Source organism: Mustela erminea, chromosome 6, assembly GCF_009829155.1.
Source record: "Mustela erminea isolate mMusErm1 chromosome 6, mMusErm1.Pri, whole genome shotgun sequence".
Lineage (NCBI taxonomy): Eukaryota > Metazoa > Chordata > Mammalia > Carnivora > Mustelidae > Mustela > Mustela erminea.
The window spans coordinates 41526460-41548809 of NC_045619.1; the positions used below are offsets into that span (position 1 = coordinate 41526460).

At 44.9% G+C, this 22350-nt stretch overlaps 1 protein-coding gene across 2 annotated transcripts; it reads left to right on the plus strand.

The window, feature by feature from the left end:
• Positions 1-1255: 1255 nt before the first annotated feature.
• On the plus strand, positions 1256-20208 carry CSRP2 (cysteine and glycine rich protein 2). Of its 2 annotated transcripts, none has more exons than XM_032346936.1 (6): positions 1256-1352; positions 12048-12160; positions 14785-14953; positions 18201-18330; positions 19002-19095; positions 19889-20208. In XM_032346936.1, exons 2-6 carry the CDS (start codon positions 12049-12051, stop codon positions 19963-19965), a joined length of 582 nt encoding a protein of 193 aa, XP_032202827.1. In that variant the 5' UTR covers positions 1256-1352; position 12048; the 3' UTR covers positions 19966-20208. The 2 variants fall into 2 exon arrangements, with proteins under 2 accessions (XP_032202827.1, XP_032202826.1); XM_032346935.1 differs by lacking the exon at positions 1256-1352 and adding an exon at positions 1716-1823.
• The last annotated feature ends 2142 nt before the right edge of the window (positions 20209-22350 follow it).

Here is a 22350-nt window from a genome sequence, read left to right on the forward strand (position 1 = left end):
CAGAAATACTTTTCGGTTAGAAGTGAGCCTAACTTCAAATAATAGAATGAGACCGTGGAATTTAGGGACAACATGAGCCTCAGAAAGCAAACAGATTAGGTCCCAGAGACATCAAGAAGAACCCAAGGGTAGAGGAGAATGGACAACAGTTTGCTGAAAATCAGCACAGCAGTGAAGTTCACAGAGTTTCATTCAGTAGGAACACTACAGAAACCTATGCAAGAAAAAAATAAGTATCCTAAGCAACAGAACTAGAGTGAACTTAGAATCTGAGGACAGAACGATCCTGAGAGCCTCAGGAGTCATGTCTCTTTTACGTTAGCTGATATCATGAAAACATGGATTGCCCATATTTAGAAAAGCTCACAGCAGGCAGGAGTACTTCCAGACTCCTGCCACAATATCAGGAGAAGTCATCACCATGATGTGTTTCTGGGCGGTGTTTGGTGGACAGAGACTCTACAGCTGCTATTGGAGTGAGTTTTTGCTGGGTTAGCGCCAGCGCAATACCGGCAGCCAAATTTTGCAAGTGGTCATGCAGATGTGAACCTGCGCAGTGGTTCTCAATCAATGCCCTCTGACGGCGAGGGCATCTGGCGAAGTCAAATTTTGGTTGTAATCATCAAAGATTACAAAGTGGACAGAGGGGCCATATTGGCATCTGGTGGGTGGAAGCATCCTAGGATCCACAGAACAGGCCCCCACAACAAAGAATTACCCAGCCCCAAAGGACATGTGCCCAGGTTGAGAAGCTCTGGACCAGAGAGCAAGCTATTGCATTTGTGGATGGAGGAATAGTCTCAGTAACAGCCTTTTTCCAGCTTCCCTTTCTCCCATGTACCAATTCTTAGGGATCGTGGCTTCTGGCACAGAGGTCATCAGTAGGCCTAGAATGTGAACCGGATAGAGCCAGTATTGTTTATTTTTTTCCCATCTAAAACCATAAGTCACCCTGCAGCTCAGCTATGAGGGCCCCTGCGTTGTCACTGGCGTCCTTGGACCCTTAGGTGCCCTGGTTTCTGGCAGGGTTTCGGTTACTTCCCTCCAGCAGCCTGTGCAGCCATGCCCTCAAAACACTTGGGGAATGAGGCGTTTTCGTAACGTCATGTATTTAGTCTAGATGAGATATTTTGCTCTTTAAGAACAGGAAGGTTGTGGATTCCCAGAAGCTGGAAATGGGAGCGAGAATATTTCTCCACCGGGGAAGTTAATCACGTTGAGTGTACATATAAGGATAAGGCAAGGGAGAGGGTGGCGGAAAGCCCCGATCTGGCCTTTTCTCTATTTGTGGGAGCCTCCTCGACCTTGGGCTGTTACCTCTTGAGGGAGAACTGGCGCCCGCGGTGAGAAGGGTACGTTTCAGGGCGGCGGGGGCTCTTCCCCGACGGGACAGTCTCAGGGTGTCTGTAGGTTAAGGCAGCCTCCTTTCCTAGCTGCTAATCACTTCTGGAAACTGCCCAGTCCCGTGGGGAGGCAGAGGGAATAGGGCCGGCGGGAGGGTCCAGGGACGTGGGAAGATGCCAGGCGGGCGGGAAACAGCAGGAAGAGGCGGGATTCTGCCCTTTGTCTCCGGGTCTCCAGCCCGAAGCTAAGCCGCGAGCAGCCCCCACGCTAGACGCCCCCAGCCCTGCAGAGCGGGTCCAGGAATCCGCCGGGCGGGGCGGGGTGGGGCGGGGGCGGGACCCACAGGCCACGCCCACCAGGCAGTCTTTAAAAGGTGCGGGCGCGGTGCTCGCTCCGCGGCTGTTCCCGACTGCCTGCGCGCTTTTCTCGCCCTGGGTCTGCGGTTTCCGCCGGCGGTGCGTGGTCTGCCTCCGACTCGAGTGAGTAGGGGCGGTAGGGGTGCCTCCACTTACCCGGGAGGGGGGCAAGGTTACACAGTCTCCCGGGGTCCTCAGGACATCCCACCGGCCGTCCCCCATCTCCTCTGACATCCCCCCCCGGAGCTCCCCTTGTCGCCCCTGCACCAGTCTCTTCACCCCTGCGTGCGGGTTCCCACGGACCCCCTCCGCACACCTGCCCCACTCCCCGCAGCGGCCCCCGCCCTGTCGTCGGATCCCGGGCCTTTAGGGCAGATAAAGAATAGTGCGTGACCTTCCTGCGGGTTGCTCCAGACCGGTTTCTCTGGGAGAGAGGCGGGACCCAGAGTTTCGCGTTGCTGCTAATCCGCCTTTAGTAGCTTTGGGCAGCCTCCTCCCGCAGCTGGTTCTCTTTCCACGAAGGGGAGGGCGGGATCCGACTCTCGGGGTCCCCTTTGCCCGAAGTGTGCTGCGCAGACGGCGACCTTACCAGGGGCTGGTTGGGAGTCCTGGGAGTGAGGTGGGGGCTTCCACAGACCGCGAGTCCAGACGCCTTCCTCTGCTGCGGTACGGAGCTTCTGGCATCCCCATTGTTTGGTGGTCTCTGCCCACCAAGCCCTGAAATTTAAATGTTGAAGAACAGCAGTGAAACATCAGGTCAATCACTCCTAGCTTTTTCCGGAACTTTCTACAATTCAGGTACAAACAGGAAAGCCATATTGCTTGGTTGTGAAATTCAGCAACAGGTCCTGAAAGTCACATCCTGAGTTCCAAAGCTCCACGTAGGCAGCCCCTTGGGGGAGGGGGTATCTAAGCCGCGAGACACTCAACCTTTCTACCCCTTCCCCAAGCCCGGACGTTTGTTGAAGGATATTTGAGTAGTGGCCCAAAATGTTTAACCTGGTTTATTTGCAGCCAGCAGACAAGCACATTTTCACTTTATATGTGCTTTCAATATAGAAAATCTTTTAATTTGGGGTAGTAGTTTTTTTTTTTTTTTTTAACTCAGGCAATAAAATTGGTCTCTTTAGTCCTTTCCTAATTAACCTGTTTTAAAGCTCTACTTAGGAAATGCCAAGAATTCAAATAGGACAACCACAAATTGGGCTATAATTTGACTCCAATTTTTCAGGAAAGAGATGGGTGATGGATTCTTGAAATGAATTACATAATTTCAAAACCTCATACCAAACCGTAACTGATTTTATAAAGTCCACCCTGGTCTTCCCTCACTCTGTCTTGTCATTGTTCTCTGGTCAGGTTGACTGCTGCTGGTACTTGATCAGTATTTGTGTTTTTTCTACTCCAGATTCTACTTTTCTTCACTCCTTTAGAGTGAAAATATAAGAGGCAGGATCTGCATTTCATCAGTCTTTGAGAGTCACAGTATACTTGCCTGGGTGCCTTAAACACAGCTGGACCAGAGCCAGTATTGGTTAATTGAATGAAGAAAGGAAGGAGTTAAGACTTGTGGGGGACAAATATTTCACTGGACTCAGGCAATAGATAACATTAGCAGATTTGATCTGAGGTTTTGATCATAAATGTTTAATGAATTCCTCCAAATGTATTCAAATATTGATTGATACAAATACTGATACACTAAATACTGTGATGAAAGCAATACTCATTAAAGGTCTGATGAAATTGCCAAATAACTTGGATTTGTGGGAAATTGTATTTTATGCTAAAACAGCAATAATGTTGGCATAGCATAGAGGGAACGGAAATAAATGAATGAGCTGTAGAAGCTTAGTTTCGGCCTCAACATTGCCACTAAATGGCCATGGAGATGTGGGCCTTTAAGTTTTCTTCTCCGCCAAGGATGAATTAAATGAAATGAGCTGGGAGAGCAAGCTTCCTAGCAGGGGAGGGGTCATTGCCTGGGGAAAAGGGCAGAACTGACCTGTCCCCCAAGTCTCTTGCAGCTCCAGCTGCCATTGGTTTGATGACCTCGGGCAAGTAACTTTACTCTCTCACCTGTTACTTCCAGCTTATAAAATGGTTGTAATAGCATATACACGAGGATTGTCATAAGGCACGTTGATCTTGATCCTTGAACAAAGCCCACCTCAGCCAGGGAAGGATTCCTTGTCGTTAGACCCTCTTTTGAACTTTGTTGAATATATGGGGAAGTGGCTCTTAGTGAAAGCCAACTGAACAGTATCTACTGGCCTTGCCTGGAGGGGATACTCACAGGTTCCCTCCAGGCACTGTGTCCTGTCCTGGGCTGGTATTTTCATGGCATCCCTGGAGTTCTGTTGGGTGGGGATCTTTAGACTCCCTTGGGGCCTTGATTACCCAGAATGGTAATTCTTAACTGTTTTTGTGTGGTGAACCCTTCTGGCCATTTGGTGAAATGTCTGAATCCTCTTCCAAAATATATGTGTGTGTGTGTGTGTGTGTGTGTTTTAAAGATTTTATTTATTTATTTGACAGAGAGAGATCACAAGTAGGCAGAGAGGCAGGCAGAGACAGAGAAGGAAGCAGGCTCCCTGCTGAGCAGAGAGCCCGATGCGGACTTGATCCCAGGACCCTGGGATCATGACTGGAGCCAAAGGCAGAGGCTTTAATCCCACTGAGCCACCCAGGCGCCCCCTCTTCCAAAATGTTTTTAAGTGCATAAAATAAAGTCCATGGTACCAAGTTCACCAGTCCCCAGTATTTTTAGGAAACTGTGGTCCCACTTGAAGAACCCTGAGTTGGAGTTTTCTCAGACTAGATTGTGGAGGAAGCTGGCACAAGTTCTGATTGTTAAAAATTTTTAGTTTGGGTGTAAGTCAAGGGGAAGAACCAATGGAAGTACCTTGTGAATCATTTGCAGAGGATATCAGGGTCCTTGCTTTTTTGTTTACTGTCTCGTTGTGCCAACGGTACTACTAATTGTCCTTCACTAATAAAAAGAGGCTAGATGCCATGTAATAAATACGTTACAGCTGCATAGCTTCCCAGCTCCCTAGAAGAAAGGTTTGTTGGTGGCTTCACAGTACTTCTGAAAGAGAGAAGTGTAGAGAGACTCGAATCCTCACATAGTACAAGAAATGCCCAGTTTAAAAGAACCGGCCCCAAAACCAGAGAAGTCAGAACTGTGTATTTGTGTTGCCAACAGTGGTTTACTTTTAGCAAAACATCAGTGAAACAAACTCTATAGCTTATTTGAATTTTATTGGTATTGATTTTTAAACTGAATGGGTAATTTTGTTTTGGTGTCACAGTTACGAGCTACTTGATGTCTCTATACCTCAGCTTCTCTACCCATAAAATGGGTATAATGATAATGTCTCCCTTCATCATTATGAAGGTTAAATAAGTTACAAGGTTAATAAGTTAAATAAGTTACAAGAAGTAAACTACTTCATATAAGTAACATATATAATAAATTTTATATAAGTACTTGTAATTATTATTACCTACCACGTGGCAAGCACTATTCTGAATGCTTTCCATACATTGTTTAATCTCAGAACTGGTTTATGAAATAAGTAAGCATTATCTCCATTTTTAAAATGAGAAAACTAGCAGATCAAATAACCAATGTCACATCATTTGGCAAATAAGCAGTAGTCTTGGCATATAAACCCTGGTCTGACTCCATAATAACATTAAATTATTTGAATAATTAAGTATCTTGCAGTTTGCGCAGATTGTCGATTGCTGTGGCAGATGCTGGGGGTTATGGTGACCAAATTTGTAGCCTAGTTGCATTCTAATTGCAATATGTCATTTGGCAGGTAGTATCCAAATCTGTGTCAAGGATTTTGCTGTACCTCAGGTTGAAGACAAAAGTGGAAACAGGATATAGAATTAGTACTTAATGGTGAGGCTGAGGTGAACATAGGAGAATGTACTGACAAGAAAGAGGGATTCCTCTGTAGTGAGGATAGACTTTGGGCAATGGAGAAGAGTGGTAGAGAGCTTTTTTGCTGAGAGTAGCACTTCGAGTGTGAGACAGGCCCATAGAAGACACTTTCTCAGTGGTAGCTGGAGCCATGAAGACTGGTCAGAGAAGAAAGCATTCCTGTGTACAAGTAATTGGTAACTCAAGGATCGATCATTCTCAGGTGATCTGAGATGGTCTCAACCCTTCTATCAGATGTGGGAGTTTGGGGGCCAGCTTGTGGTTCTGGAGCCCAGACTGGTGTGTTTGGAGGTCAGTTACCTCAGCAGGTCACCTAACCCCTGAACTTCTGTAGCCAGATTCAGGCCCCACAGTGATGCTGAAGGCAAAGGAAGCCGGCATTTGTGGAGTACAAGGTCTCTATCAGGTACTTCACAAACATTATCTTATTAAATCCTCCAACCACGCGATGAGAGAGTGTTGTCATCCGTTTCCAAGGTTCCAAGGTATAGTGGAGGAAGTTAAGGTTAAGGAATTTGGCCAAGATAACAGAGCTGCTGACTGAGTTTCAACCTTTTATCTAAGTTCCGCACTCTTTCTCTTACACCAGGAAGGTCTTAACGCTGGCATGTGCACCGCAGTTCCCATAGCAGACATGTATAATCACAGCCATCTTCAATGCAGAATCTTGACGGAACTTCAGAGTCTTTTCACACACGGTTCCAGGAGCCCACTATCAGTAAATCTACAAAATGAAATGGTTTCTGACATCGCTATACAAGTAGACCATGCAGATGTTCCGAATCCCTTTCTCTGTAACTCTGTGTCACAGGTTCTATGGTAGCGTCATTATTGGTTTCCATCATTCTGCCACGCAAGCAGAACCCCCCGAGGAACAGGCCCCTCCTTATAACCAACCACGTCAGCCTCAGTTCTAACCCAGGATATGAAATGCTGGATGAATACACTCAGTGAAATCTTCTTACGGGAAAGCATTGTACATTGTTTATTAGCTGCCCTTTCCCTAGAAGCATTACTTGTGATACAGAAGAGAAGTTAGGGTTTAGCTGGATGAGGGAGGACAGAAAGTCCGTTCACCTGATGGGGAGGGATCAGGGCTATCATGAGGGAGTGGCTATAGGAGATGAGTGGGAGGTAAGGATTGATAACAAAACATCCTACCTTGAGTATACTGAGTATATCATCATACATTGAGTGCCTCCTATAAGCATGTTCTCATCTCATGATCTTAATAATTCTGTAGGAAAGGCACATTATTTTCATCTTACATATGAAGGAAATGAAACTTTGTTGACTCCAACATCCATGCTCTTAATTCACCCTTAGGCTGAGTTGTCTTGAAGATGTGGCTTTGGTAGGAGCGGGATGAAACAAGCTGATCACTGAGACATGAAGTCTATCCTTAGTTCAGTAGTACTCACTTAGATAAGGGAAGTAAACTAACCAGATAGTTTGGTTAAGTAGAAGGAAACATTTTTAGAATGGGCTTTGAGTAATGCTTAATTTCCAATGAATACCACTCTCAAACTCTATTAAAAATCATTGTAATTTGGGACAATGCAATTAATGTACATATTCTTTTTTTTTTTAAGATTTTTTATTTTTTTATTTATTTGACAGAGAGAGATCACAAGTAGGCAGAGAGGGAGGCAGAGAGAGAAGGGGAAGCAGGCTCCCCACCGAGCAGAGAGCCAGATGTGGGGCTCAATCCCAGGACCCTGAGACCATGACCTAAGCTGAAGGCAGAGGCTTTAACCCACTGAGCCACCGAGGCACCCCTTAATGTACATATTCTTTCACTAGTGGTCCCTCCAGGTGTGTCTCAAGATGAAACTGGTTTATAGTAAATCTCCCTTTCGAGAAATTGGATTCTAGCCAGAGTTCTAGGTAATAGCAAAACCCTGTATGTAGTAATAAAATGTCAGAGCTTCTGGAAGTATTTAGAATTCGGGTTTAGAGACGAAATCACTCCAAACCTCTAATATCAGAGCAGAAACACACTGCAAGGGGTGACATGTAGACTCTAGACTGGTGGATTCAAGACAGATTCTAAAATAAGATGCTAAATGCAGAACAGGTGGTGTGAGAATGATGCATGTGGCCATTGCGCCGCTCTTGTTGGTTATCGAGAGGATGAAGTCACTTTACCACAAGGTGACTCAGATTTGGACGATAGTAATTTTCTCCCGGGGTAAGTCTTACGAAATTTTGGGTGGTGTCTTTGCCTGGGGAGAAGCAGCAAAGAGAAATTGGATGTAGGTGTTCAGATGTAAACCAAGCTTTTTAATCTAACACAGTGGATAAATCCTAGTGTTAGAAATCTTTCACAAAGACATTGAAAAACAGAGAACAGACGGAGAAGCAGAGAATAAGCCTGTGTTTGGCCTCTTCTGCGCACTATGTGTAAAGTGAGATTTCATTTCTCCTCTCACCATTCTGTAAATTAAGGCATAGGATCAGGGGAAGGCATGCAGCCCAGATTGCTCAGTGCAAATCCAGTTTGCTGTGATTAATGTCAGCTGTTGTGGAGTAGTGCAGCCAAAGGCTTGTAGGAACCACGAAGCTTTAGAATTCTTTTCTACGCATAGCCGTGCCCAGTGACAGAAATGGAAGATCATCACACTTCTTCCTGCCAAATTCAGGAAAAGTCCACTGAGGTTCACCCTCAACGTGTAAATTTGAACTTCATTTCTTAGGCCCCACTAATGGAACTAGTGTTGTATTTGCAGTGTGTTTTTATGTCCCCAAAGAAGGTAAAGGAGTGACTAATCCCCTAAGTTTTTTCTTTACCCTGTTTGTGGCTCTGAGCTATGCCCTTCTGTAGTGGGTTTCTGTACTGGAGTGCTTACAGCAGGATGGAAGGTATGAGACACCCACCCCCCCACCACCACCACCATTTTCAAGCTCACAGTTACTTGATGTCTGCCAACACATTTGCTCACTTTCTTTTATCTTCACCATATCTCCGCTGGGTGGAGAGAACTACCTTTCCCTGTTTTACAGATGAGAAAACTAAGCCCAAGGTTGCACAGCCATTTTAACAGTGGTATTAACCCGTATCTACCCAAACCAACCAATCAATCTTCCTCCTTCCCTCCCTCCTCCCTTTTTTCCATTCTGAAATACTTCAGATACACAAAATAGAGAATACTGTAAGAGACACCCAGCTACTCCCTATCCAGCATAAAACATAAAGCATAACTCCAGCTGAAGCTTTTTGAGGACGCTCTATTTATGCAGAAATCCTTAGGAAAGCCTTGAAATTGGATGGAACTTTCTAAAATGTTAACGACTTGGAAATTTTACTTAGAATCCAAAAATATGACAAAGAGAAGACGACCAGTGCTACCTTTGTCTTGATCAGCGTAAGACTGGACTGGGAATTGTACAGACAGGCTGAAAAAGGAGGAATTCTTTAAAACAACAGAAGTTATTTTGACATGTGCCAACTGCTCTGGGAGATGGTATGGGGAAGACAGAGATGTGGTCCCCATCCAGGAGGGGAAAAGGCTTTTAACATAGAAGCTGAATGTTGTAGCACTTTGATGGGTATTTCCTGAAAAGTGACTCATTTGGATGTGTGGTATCGGCAGTAGAAATCAGACTTGACTTACAAGAAGTGAATTGAAGTAACTGTGAATTACATAAAGAAAGGAAGGATCTTCCCTTTGTAAAAATCCAAACTGCTGTTTGATAGAGAATAACAAAGTAATGAGTTTGTTTTTGAAAAATGTGCTTTTAAATGCTATTCAAAGATAACCCAAGAGAGCATTAGTCTTGATGGAGATCTGGTTCCTTCCTGGTGACAGCACCAAAGTAAATAGGTGTGAAAATGTAAAATACACATTGATATTAAATAGTACACTTTCTGATACGAGAAATACCTTAACAGTCACAAAATATTTCAAAACCCAGCTGGGCTGTTGATGCTTGGGATCCAATTTTAAGGAATTGTAAGGTCATTATCTGGGGGCCTGGATTTGGTTTTAGGTTTCCTCTGGAATCACGAGGGTACTTCCAGCAGATGTCTGTGGCCTCTGTGAGCATTCCAGGACTCTGGTAACGTGGAGCCATGGGGCAAAGTCAGTGTTCTAATTGCACTCCAGACTCAAGCCAGGGGAAGGCTGAGGGAGCCAGGGCTTTGTGGCTGAGACAGTCAGGCTCAAATTTCACTGTGGAGTTAAACAATGGAGCACCTCTCTCCAGGGAAGGGAATAACTGATCTATGCAACTACTAAAGGAAAGCTTGCAGATTTATTCCATTGTTGCTAGCTGTTGATCCTCTATGGATGCCTTCACAGTAGCCGGTGATGTTGGTGGACCCTTGCAGTTACCTATGTCCTGTCTGAATAAGCAAGGGGGCTTTTGTAAGCTGAGACCAGCAGTTTAGTGATAATTAGTCGTATCTGTCAGGTCTCTTTGTATGTGCTGGTTTCAAGGAACAGGAGCTCCGTCTCCGTGAACGACTCGAAGAGGCAATTTATTGGCTCACATAGTGCCCAGGATAAGACGAGACACAGCCAAAAAGTGTTGAAACCCAGTCTCTCCATCTCTTCTCTTCTGTGCTGCCTTCATTCTTAGGTTCTTTGGTTGCAGTGGTGAGACAGCCACTGCAGCTCCACACCTGCACCCACAGTCCTAAACCAAAGCCCCGGGGTGCCCATTCCTGCATCAGTCACTGTGATGGGGGGTAGGGGCTGCAGTGACCTAATTGCTGTGACCAAGTCACATGCCCAGCCCTGGAGTTGAGGGCAGTCAGTACCCTTTAACCAGTGTTTCTCAAACTGTCTGGTAGAGGACCGTTCGTTCTTTTGTTTTAATTTCCAAGTATGGGTTGATTCTCTGCTGTTGAACAAGATGAGTGCACTGATCATGCTTTTATTGTTGAGGCATAAAACTGTTCAAAGGTTCTAAATTCTCCCCTGAGTTTCATCTGGACTTGCCACCAGGCATGCTGGACCACCGCCAGGAGACCACGTTTTAGTAAATACTTCTCTAAAGTGCACGGACCGAGAAAGAGATGGTTGCTTCCCCGGAGAAAACCTGGGGGAAGGTGTGACCAGAAGAGGGTCGAGAGAACACCGTATGCTCAGAAATGTGGCCAACACAATGACTGATTCTTTACAACTTGCTTGTGGAAAGGCCTCATCTCTGTGTTCAGGGAGTCACTGGGTTCTGGATCATTTAAACACTGTCAGATGGGCTGGAGGATGGGAATTTACCACCTTCCTTTTTAAGAACGGAAGATTCCTCCGTGGATTACGTTGCAGCCCTCCTCTTCCCTTATTTAGCCAGCCACGGCCGAGTTAGGAAGGAGGTCTCTGTTTCTCATCCAGCTGTTTCCTAGAGAGGCACGCATCTCATCCAAGGACACTTCACCACCAAGGGCTGCAAACACCACTGACAGAAGGGAAGCCTGGAAATGATGGTGCGGAAGAAAGGGATTCTTTCACTGTGTGTTTAGACACCACCCAGGGCAGGGCTCACAAACGCATCACCCTTGAAGGACAACTTTCTGTAGCACAGGGCCAGCCGACTGTGCTGGTCTTGTCCAAGTGGGCATTTTAAACAGCGGCCGGGTGGGCTGGTTTATGGAGGAGGGAGATGAGGGCACACTAGCCCCACATCCTAGCAAGAGAGCAGGATTCAGACCTGGAGCTCTCCCATGAAGGCAGGCCATGGCGCTCAGATGCACTCGGCAGATGGTTCCCTTTGCCGGGGAGGGAACTCGGTATAGCATGTTCTGCACGGACTGACAGGCCTATCAAAGAGGGGCAAACAACCCCTGGTTGGGCTGGGGTGAAGCAGAGAAACCTAAGTCCCCCATCTGGAGGGACTGTTTGTTGTGGTTACAGCAAGGCTCCACACATACTGTTGTAAAGTCACAAACCCAATTATCGATGCTGTAATTCTGCATAACTCCAGCGGACAAATACAGAACTCACTCTTGCACAGCGACTCAGCACTGTCTTCTCTCTCCAAAGTGTTGCAGCTTGTGTTTGGTGCATGTTAAGAATCTGGTGGCATTACAAGGAATTAGACGTGTAACAAGGACCTCTCCCAAGTGTTCTTCAGCGGAGTTTTCAGAACCCATCACTAAGAAGAGTGGCTGTCCCACTCCCACCGTCTTTCTTAACTCCCAGGACACTGGTGGCCTTGTCTGGGTTGTGCCCGGCGACCTGTAACTTTCTGAATGCCCCTCCTTTGTCCTGCAGGAAAACAGCGTGTGCCCCACAAGCCCGAGTTTGCTAATGAAAGAGCTGCGATTAGAGGAGGTGATTTGGGGTGAACGCGGGCCTCTCAAGATGTGGTTAGAGCGGTTTCCCCCGGAGCTTGTCAGACATCTCATAGGGCGTGGGGACATTCTCTCACATCCTTCTTTCCTTCAGGATGCCCGTCTGGGGAGGTGGCAACAAGTGCGGGGCCTGTGGGAGGACCGTGTACCACGCGGAAGAGGTGCAGTGCGACGGGAGAAGCTTCCACCGCTGCTGCTTTCTGTGCAGTAAGTAGCTCCCGGTGCTCGACCTCTGACGGGACCCACATGTCCTAAAAAGCCTCCATTTACTGTTTAAGGAGAGACATTGTGGTGATGTTAACAAAGATGATCTCAGAAGTGTCAGTGGGTTTTGCTGTGTCCTGGACAGCATGAGGGCCCAGCATGGCGGCAAGGATGGCCCGGGGGACCCACCACACATGGCCTGGCTGTGTCCCCGCCGCTCTTACCCTCCACTGAGCCCTTACTGTATTTTCCTCGTTCTCCCTGCGGTCTCCCCTGCTCAGCGAGGAGCTCAGTGTTGTTTATCGTCTGGCACTGGGCCCAGTTTCTGGCACACGGTAAGGGCTGGGCTCTGACTGCGGAGTGCGCGGGTGGCTGGCTCCTCTTCCACCCCAGCGTTCTCCTCCCAGCGGGGCCCCTTCTCTTTGAAAGCCCTGGGCTGGCTTCTTGGCACACGATTCGTTGAAATCCAGTGTCTGACAAGAGTGAAATTCCCAACTTCTCTGCTAGTGAAAATACAGAGTCATTTCTGGTTATTGACCCCCTAATTGAAGGAAAGGAACGCAGGGTATGAAAATCCCATCAAAGTAAGCTGGGGATTCGTCCGGTTTCTGGCTGGAAAACGGTCAGTGTCTGCTAGAACGGGAAGTAGGGCGTGAAGCACACGCCTGTTCCCTCCGAAGACAGCACCTCAGGGACAGTGAGAGAGACAGGATGAGACCCGGCCCCTCGCCCTGCACACCCCCTCTCGGGACTGCTGCGCTCTCAGCTGCAAGCAGGAGAGAAGCCGCTGCAGAAAGCTTTGTTAGTCGTCTTCGGACTCAAAGGACACAGTTTTCTTTGATGGGGGATTTGTTAATGTGACTAACCCACCCGTACGTGCAGACACATCTCTAGTCCTGCTCAGTGGGAATTATTGCTAGAAACTGCACATAGTAAGTGGGATTAGTTGTCCTTTTCCCTCGAGGCACCAGCATTCAGCATGTTGGGACCTTTTTATAGTGTAGCTGTTCGGCGGGCAACTAGACACAACAGAAAGTCGTGGTTACAAAGAATAAAAATATAACCTGTATTTACTGTGTACGCCCCCGTAATAGGTACCACATCTCAGGTCTGCTTTAAGCATTTTTTCTCTTAGAAGTTACTTTTTCTTTTTTTTTTAAGGAATCTATTTTTCAGCAGGTTTGAAACCAAGAGTATGTGAACAAAGAAGAAATAGATACTTTAGAAACTGTTCTTAGTTTCATCTACTTTAAGCTGTGAAAGTGTCTCTACTGTCACAAAGTCACTGTTTATTAATATCTGCATCTTTACTGGCGATTTTACTACTACCGAGGATGGTCTCTGCTGACTAAAGCCTCTTATGAATATAATTCAGAAGAGCATGTAAACCCAGAAGAATTTTACTGTAGAGAAGAGAGAGGATAAAAGGAAGGATAGTAAGACAGTAGTATCCGTGAACTTGCTTTGGTTAAGAGATATGTGGTCTTTGAAACCGTTTCGTATTTCTGTGTATTCTGTTAAGGGTGTTTGTTCTTCAGCAATGTGTGGTTTTGGGTGAATGGTGTCTTCCAGCAAATATCTCAGTGCCTGAACCTCAACAAGCAAGGTTCCAGAGTAGATGATGTCATTCTGAAAAGACGACAGTCTTAACGGAAACGCTGTAATTTTAACTGCTTTCTGCCAGCCAGTCGCCTCTCCCTGCCGTCTTTCTGTCCTTCCTTCCTCCTCGCATTCCCTGCCTGCCCCCGCCCAGCACCCTTTGCAACAGGAGGGAACCAATCCCCTTGTCCACTCATCTTGGATCTCCAGCTGCCCAGCTGGGCTACCAGCATGTTCCCTCACAGTCCTTTTTTCTCAAGCTTTAGTGAAGTTTTAGAAAGTGAAATAATGTCTGGGTAAAACATGATGACATTTGGCAGTTTTATGAAGTGGGATACGTGGAAATGTCTTGTGGCAAGAAAACCATCAAGAAAGAATGCATTCTCCTTGGGGACAGAAGGGAAACACAAATGCAGACTGCAGACCACTTTATGATTTTCAGACATACTCATCACTGCTGGAGAAGCTGGTGGCGAGATGAAACAGTAATACTTTTTCCCATCTAGACTCGTGATGAAATCCACCATTCTGGATTTAATTCATTTTTATGGGGGGGTGGTGCTCTTTGGGGGAGAGGGCTGCAGAGCCAACTCCCACAAGGCACTCAGCCACCCTTTTGTTCTTTGTTAGGTTGTGATTTTGCAATACTAGGAGGAAGAGGTGGGAAAAGACTGTGTTGAGGGTTGGGAGCAAAGTGTTGTGTTCCCTTTGTTCATGTAATTATAGCCATCTCTGAAACTCCTCTCCCTCCTGCCAGAGAGGCCAAGCCTATAGAAAAGTTTGAGGCTTCAGGATGTTAAAAAATTCTGGTATGTTTCTGAAACAATAGTCCCATCCATGGAGAGAGGCAGATCGTCCTCAGCTGTAGCTGACCCAGTCCAGATGCCATCTCTGGTGTTTGGAAAACTGCTGGAGAAAAGGAATGTGAGAGAGCCTATACCTTGTAGACCACATGTCAGGGCTACCGTTGCTCTAAGGAAAAAGGCATCTCTGGCATGGTTCCAAAAGTCTAACTTACTCCCCCTCAGTGGTTTGCAGGAAAAATTTAGATAGCACAACAGTGGCAATTCACGATGAGGAGATCTACTGCAAATCCTGCTACGGAAAGAAATATGGGCCCAAGGGCTACGGTTACGGCCAGGGCGCTGGCACGCTCAACATGGACCGCGGTGAAAGGCTGGGCATCAAGCCAGAGAGGTAAGTTAGGACCCTGTTTCTTACCTTCAGAAAGGAGTCCTAACAATTGATGTTGCTTGGTGAACAGGAGCCTGGGACAGAACAGATGTTTAGCTTAAAATAAGCACAAAAAGTTTTCTAGTATAAACAAATGACTGTTCTTTAAGCTTGAAATGGACAGTCTGAGGCCCAGCAAAATCATTGATTATTCCAGTGATTTGTAGGCTTGATTTTGTAGCCGCCTCCCATGTATCATGGAGTCATGTTCTCAAAAGCACACGGTTTGTATTTACTTCCATCTCACAGTGTTTCTGGAGACCATATGTCATGAAAGCAAATGATACCGAAATGCAGTATCTGAATCATAAGACACATTTCTCAGGTGCAATTAAGCAGTCAGTGAAAAGTCCTCAGTCACTCCTTCCATGTAAGAATAGTTCACCAAGCAATTATTTTTCTCCTACAAATTCTTACTTAAAAATGGAAATTATTTCCTGTTTTTGATTGAGAGAGCAATATTAAATTTTAAAAGCTCCCGGTACCAAAATAGCAAGGTGTAACTCTGCTCAACTTCACTTAGTATTTCATGTTCAGGCTGCATTGTTTTTTCATTTGGAATTTCCTCTTAATTCCTATTTTAACCCTATAATTCCATCATTTGAACTTCGTATTTTTCACATCCATTTTATACTGAAGAGGGCAAAACTGGGTAATACTCCAATAAGATAGCCTTTTGTTGGACAAGACCATTAGTCATGCCCTGGGAGCTGGCCACTCTGCAGTATTAACATGTTACTGCATATAATCCTCACAACCCAACAAGATAGGGTTTCCCATCTTACTCAGCAAATTTAGACAATGAAAATTAAGTGACTTGCCTCTGGTCACATTGCTAGTTAATCATAGAGCCTGGAAATCAACCCAGTGTAACACCCAATCTTACAATCTTAAACACAGTGTATTATGGTGTGCCTGAAATAATTTGTGTCTATTGTCTGCTGAACATTTATGTTCATTTTATATAATCCTTACAGTAACTCCGAGTTTAGTACTTCGTATTTTATTATAGACAGGACAGGAAGGCTCAGGTCCCACAGGTAAGTGACACAGCCAGGATTTGACTCCACGTCCATTTGGCTCCCACACCTGTGCTCCTACTGCACTGAGGCCTACCTGTCTGTTCTTTGGGTTTTTTCCACACTCAATTTCGGAGCCATGGTGTCTTGTCGTGCACCAGCTGTACAAGGGCGGACTCATTCAACACTGCGTGCCATTACTTGTGGGAGCCCAGCTTACCTTAGTCTTTGTTGAAGTTCATTGTTCTTGTTCTGCTCTTCTACTCCAGTTTGTTAAAATCCATTCTTGTTTTCTAAGATTTTATTTCAGATCTTTCGAAACACATACATCTGTATCCCTTTCCCCAAACAAAACCAAATTCATCCATAATCCCGAAAGTCAGTCAGTGATTGTGGCCATAGTTTTAAAGTCACAAAGACCAGTGGACCCTCCTCTTGACCTCCTCCTGCTTCTCCATATTCTCTAGTAATTGACAAGCCCTCTGTGCTGGCCTGTCGATCTGGGCCCTTGCCTCTTCCCCATCTTAGCTGGCCACCTACTAGGACCAGATGTAGAGACTTCCTTTTCCAGAAGCCTCTCAGTGACTGAATTCTGGGAGCAACTGTGGTCTGGAGCAGCCTGTGGGACATGGTAATGATAACGTATGGGGACCATATATCTTCACAGGGATCTCCTGGGGAGACGGCGCCGTGTGGGCAGGAACATTTCGTTGAGGCACAACTGCTTTTTTCAGTTCAGACTCCCCAATTTACTGTTTCTCTGAGCCCTTCCTTCTTCATTTGTCATGAGGTTAAGTTATCCACCCCCTGTGATGTCACTAGCAGGGAGAGAGGAGAAGATCTCCATTAAGTTCTTATTAACAGAATGTACTGGAAATTTTTCCAGGGAAACTCCTAACTCCAAATGTTGGATATCACTGTGAATACACCTTTAAAGATCACTCTTAAAAGGAACTATATACAGTAGGTTGTAAAGATTTTTTTTTAAAAAATGTGCATATCTTAGTGACAATTAAAAATACCAATACTGTGAGTCAGTAATGCACTGGTATTTGCTGCTCAAAATAAAATTTCCAGTGGCCATAGCCAAGAGGATTTAAAAAGATGCTGTGTGTGAAACCATCAAACGGAAGGGTAGCAAACCGTGACAGTGGCCCAAACATGGATACGTTGGAGATGAACAAATGGAAAAACAGGTGAAGAGTTTGAATACATTGTTTGATGAAAAGGGAGTATTTCTAAATTAACATTTTATTTTAAATATGTATGTAACTTAAACTATAGGTCAGGAAGAAAAAAGAAACACCTGTTTTTCCAGTAGGAAAAAATGGGACACTTGCATCATTTGCTGAGCTGTTGCTGTCCTCTGATCTGCTCAAGTGATGTGTGAGATTTGAGGGGGTCTCTAAATCTCAGAGCCCACAGCAGTGTTCTGCAGAGTAGCTACACCGACATACTGAAGGGGGAAATCATTACAGAAAGTGAGGAAAAAAAGTTTACCCAGTGACTGTAAACAAGTGACAGAAATAACTATCCAGAGAAAAAGTAAACATACAGTAATAAGCAAACTTTCTGAAATATTTTTCCATGAAGAAAGCAGTTTGTTCACACTTTCCCCTACTTAAGATATACTAGGAAATTAATCTGTAAATCACGCTTAACTTTTGTAATGACTAAGTCTACTGACCTGTTTGCAGAAACTTTTAACTGGTTAGGTTAACAGTGATTTTTCAAACTCTGATAAAATAAAACAAAAACAAAAACCAAAAAAAAAAAAAAAAAAAATCTAGCTGTGATTCCAGTGGTGGATTCCAGTGAAGAGTAATATGAATATGGGGTAAAAATATGCCCACTGTAGGTTTTATAAAGCAAAGCATAATTGTTTGGTGAACAGGCAAGCACTGGGGATTCAATAAATTCTTAGTTTAGACTCAGATGTTTAAGTGTGGGGACTCATCTGTCTTTGGGGGCTGTAATGGGTCCATAAGTAGGTTGAAGTACCAGCTGGCTGGCACTTGAGATTCAGTCCTCCTTTCTTTGCTGTCAGTTCAGTGAAGGCTGCTGGCTGTGGGACAGTTTAGCAGTGAAGTCCCAGCTTCTGGCTGCACCTGCCTTGTGGGCTTAGCAGGGGCCTTCGGTAAATCTTGACCAATTTTTTAAATCTTGCCTAATTTTTTTCCCCTTTCTACAAGTGCTCAACCCCACAGGCCTACAACAAATCCAAACACTTCTAAATTTGCTCAGAAATACGGAGGAGCTGAGAAGTGTTCCAGATGTGGGGATTCCGTGTATGCTGCTGAGAAGATCATTGGAGCTGGAAAGGTAAAGTTCTGTCTTGAATTGCTAGCTGGGAGGGACTCCTCTCCACTCCCTTTCTCCCTTTTCCCCTTCCCATCCCCTTCAGGTACTCTGTCTTTTATATAAATAAATATATGCCTTGGATTCATTTTTCTTAGATTTCCATCTGAGTCGTTAACTTTTTGAAGTGATGCCCTTAACTTGTTAGATCACATCTGTGTTGGAAAGAAACTTGTTTTCATAAGGGCTGCTCCTGAAGGTTAACTAAAAAGGCAGACAGCTAACAAACCTGGACTCCGCAGGTTATTCCAGGTAGTGGGAAGCCAGGGTCAGGAACAGTGCTCGTTTGTTGTGTGCATTTGAGACAGTTACTTAACCACGTCACCTCTTGGAGCTGCAGCTGTTCTCAGCCACCAAAGAGGGAGTGTCTGAAGGAGCAGGCTGTGCTCACGGCAAGGTCTGAGAGCACTCCTGGGGACATAGCCATGTCTTCTGTGAATGAAGACTGAACCCCTGCCTTTTGCAGGTGACCAGGAATGGAGGTCCGGGGAGGCCCCCCGTTCCAGGCTTTTTGTTGGAGTTGAACCACAGCAATCAGGGGCTCAAGCTGGCTTGATCTTTGCGAGCCACTTGCGGCAGCATCTAAACTACTGTAAGAAACCAACCTCTCACACTTACTCGGTTGTCTCTTCCAGCCCTGGCACAAAAACTGTTTCCGGTGTGCCAAGTGTGGCAAGAGTCTTGAATCCACAACTCTGACTGAGAAAGAAGGTGAAATCTATTGTAAAGGTACAATTAATTTCTGTTGCTACTGTCCGTCTGAATATCCCACACCCGTTATTGGTTGAGGAAATGCCACCAGCATTATAAAAAACAAAACCAAAACCTGTGACGGTGCGGAAGGGTGGGATTGCCACTGGCTATTTAAAAATAAAGGCTCTAGAGATGCTTACAAGGAACAGAGAACCACAGAACAATTGGAGATGATACAATAAAGTTCTGGTCATTTCAAATTCTCCAACAAATTGGACGGAAAAAAACCTCACTGTAAAGAGTCTTCTTTCCAATTTACATGTTCAGCAAAGCATATGAATATATGAAGGTAATAGATAAGTGTGTCACTTGCCCGGCCTGATTTTTATGCTTGTAACTCAAGTGGGACCGTGAACTGAGTACTGTGGAATCAGACTGTTTGGACCTGCCTTTGTAGCTAGTGGTAAGATACGCACTACATCGCTCATTGTTTTATTTTAAAGATTTTATTTATTTGAGAGGGAGCTTGAGCGAGAGAACACAAGCAAGGGGAGCAGCAGAGGGAGAGGGAGAAACAGACTCCCCACTGGGCAGGGAGCCTGACATGGGGCTTGATAATCAGGACCAAGATCATGACCTGAGCCAAAGGCAGCCGCTTAACCAAATAAGCTACCAGTCGCCTCTACATCACTCACTTTAGATCTTAAATGAACTCTTTTGGACATGCCAAACTTTTTTTTAACTTCTAAGGATCTGTCCTTTCATGGGTCTTAAAGCAGTGCTGGCAAAGCGTGATGGTTTTCCACTAATTCTCCCTTTTCTTTCATAGGATGCTATGCAAAGAACTTCGGGCCCAAGGGATTTGGATATGGCCAAGGAGCAGGAGCCCTTGTTCATGCTCAGTGAAGGTGTAAACTCAGAACCGAGATCACACACTGAGAATTCCGACATCATTTAGGCACAGATCATCTAACACTAAACTACTGTGAAATTCTGCCAGCACCTAAGTACTGTCTGTTGTCCCATACATGGACAGGCTGGCTGACTAGTAGGAAGAGAGCACTGTATCCTTCTGCTTTATTCATTAGCATTGTCAAGAATTGTTTCTTTTACATTTTAAATAAAACTTCAGCTTGATTTGGTTGTTCACGGTCTCTCAGGTAACCTTTTGTAGAAGCTGCTGTGATTTCAGATAGCAGAAAGTCATTTTAGGTCCCTACCTGCACACTATTGGTTAAAGAGAGCCCACCCCATTACACGGTTGACTTATGAGGCTAATGTCTACAACACGGCTGTTGGAAAAGATCTCTTTTAACCTGGCAAGTGTGCCTCAAGAGTGAGGGTTGCTAGGCAGTGGGTTCTAGCTCTGCAGAGATGGCATTCAGCAGCATTTCCCACCTACCTGTCTGCCCTCCCCACTTTGGCTGGTCGTTTCTCTTGTCAAGCTTGGTTCCTAGACAACCTGCATTACAATCACCTGGGAGTATTAAAAGGCAGAGTCCCAGACCCTACAGAAACAGACTCTCTAGAAGTGGGGGGCTGTAGAAGCCCTTCTAACAAGCTCCTCAGAAAGGCACAATGACCCAGGGTGGTGAGCACACTGTTAAACAAAGACTGAGAATTCTTTTGATGCATCTAAATCTAAAGATTGTTACAAACAGCAACCTGTGGACTTCAGACTTGGAGGCTTGGTATGACTTTTTTTAGACTCCACTCCACTCTGATCTGATAGATCAGACTTACTAAATCCTGGAAACTGAAGTGCTTTTCTCAAACATTTCAATCCTGCATAAGTTGCAAAGAATACTGCATTATCCTGCTGACTCAGGTAGAAAAGGAACATTAAGTATACACAGAATATTTTCATTATTTCCCCAGAAACTTTTAGTTCTTTATCAAAGACTGACCAACCTTTCAGCGGTATGGTGTGAAAATTGGTCTGTAAATGTGTATTGGTAAAACTGGACCAACGTGATCAATGAGCATATCTGAATCTTTCCCAAAGCCTATTTTAACACATTATATTGCTTATTTTGAAAAGCTACAGGGGGTGTGCTCTGTAGGACATAAAAAACATAAGCAGAAACTTAGTGGGAAGAAGTCAATCTTGAAGATGCACTAAGTGAAAGAATTCATGCAGCATAGCCTTGAGCACCTCATTTATATCTTATAAGGCAAGTTCCACTGTGGCAGAGGGGAATGCCTTTTTGTTAAGCAGACTGGGGAAGTTAATCAGCAATAAATGGAGATAGGCTGAATTGAAGAAGAGTTACGAAGTAACTTCTAATTCTCTGTGCGGTTTTGAAACCTCGTGGACATCGCCACCAATAAGACTAATCTTCCCCCACCCCCAAATAAAGGCCAACCCTAGTGACTCATTTTTAACTAGCACAGTATAATGGACAACACTAGGTTAGAAAAGACAGTATAGCTTTTGCCTGCCTCTTTCCCTTCGGACGCTTACTCTTGGAACTGAGCCACCATGTTCTGAGGAAGCCCAAACCACATGAAGAGGCTACATGTAGATATTCCAGCCATAGCTTGGGCAGAGATCTCTCTCATCAGCCAGTATCAGCTGACATGAATAAGCAAGGCTTCAGGTTATTCCAGTTTCCAGTTTTTGAACCATCCCAGCTGACATCAAGTGGAACAAAGTACACTATTCCTCTTGCTGACCAAACTAGAGATTTGTGAATAAAAATACTATTTTAAGCCAATAAATTTTTGAGTGGTTGATGGGGTAGCTATAGACAACCAAAACACATAAAACTTCCCCACACAGAAGCAACATTTTCCTACCAAGTTTCTGAAATTGGAGATATGCATAGATACCCAAGAGGAAAATACTCTAAATGCCGGTGCTTAGTAATTTGAGATTTCTACCCAATAAGCACACTCAAAATTATCCACTCAAAATTATTCTTAAATTGGGAGCTATGACAAAACACCTCCAACACTGTAAAATTAGTTACCAGTGGTTCCAGGGGCAGAAAAGGGAATTGGCTCTGGGTAGACTGTTCTGGGAGGAATAACTTTCAACATCTGGATAGAAGTCAATAGGGTAGCCCTAAAGTAATCCAAATGTGATATTAAAAGTGCTGTATGGAAATATATAATTTTTTTAAAATGAAAAATTTGGGATGTTTTTTAACTCCTTGTGCTGGTTTGGTATATTTGAGGACTGCTGGCAACTCTAGTTCCAAAAAGTCTTCAAGATCAGTTAAATTTAACAAGTATTGCTATCAGTCCATATCAATACACACACACACACACACACACACACACACACAC

What these genes read in the sequence shown, in the direction of transcription:
- CSRP2 (XM_032346936.1), top strand. Translation starts at nt 12,049, where the DNA reads ATGCCCGTCTGGGGAGGTGGCAACAAGTGCGGGGCCTGTGGGAGGACC. An exon ending in CCGCTGCTGCTTTCTGTGCA is followed by an intron (nt 12,161 to 14,784) that starts GTAAGTAGCTCC and finishes ACTCCCCCTCAG; the next exon opens with TGGTTTGCAGGAAAAATTTA. An exon ending in AGGTGAAATCTATTGTAAAG is followed by an intron (nt 19,096 to 19,888) that starts GTACAATTAATT and finishes TTTCTTTCATAG; the next exon opens with GATGCTATGCAAAGAACTTC.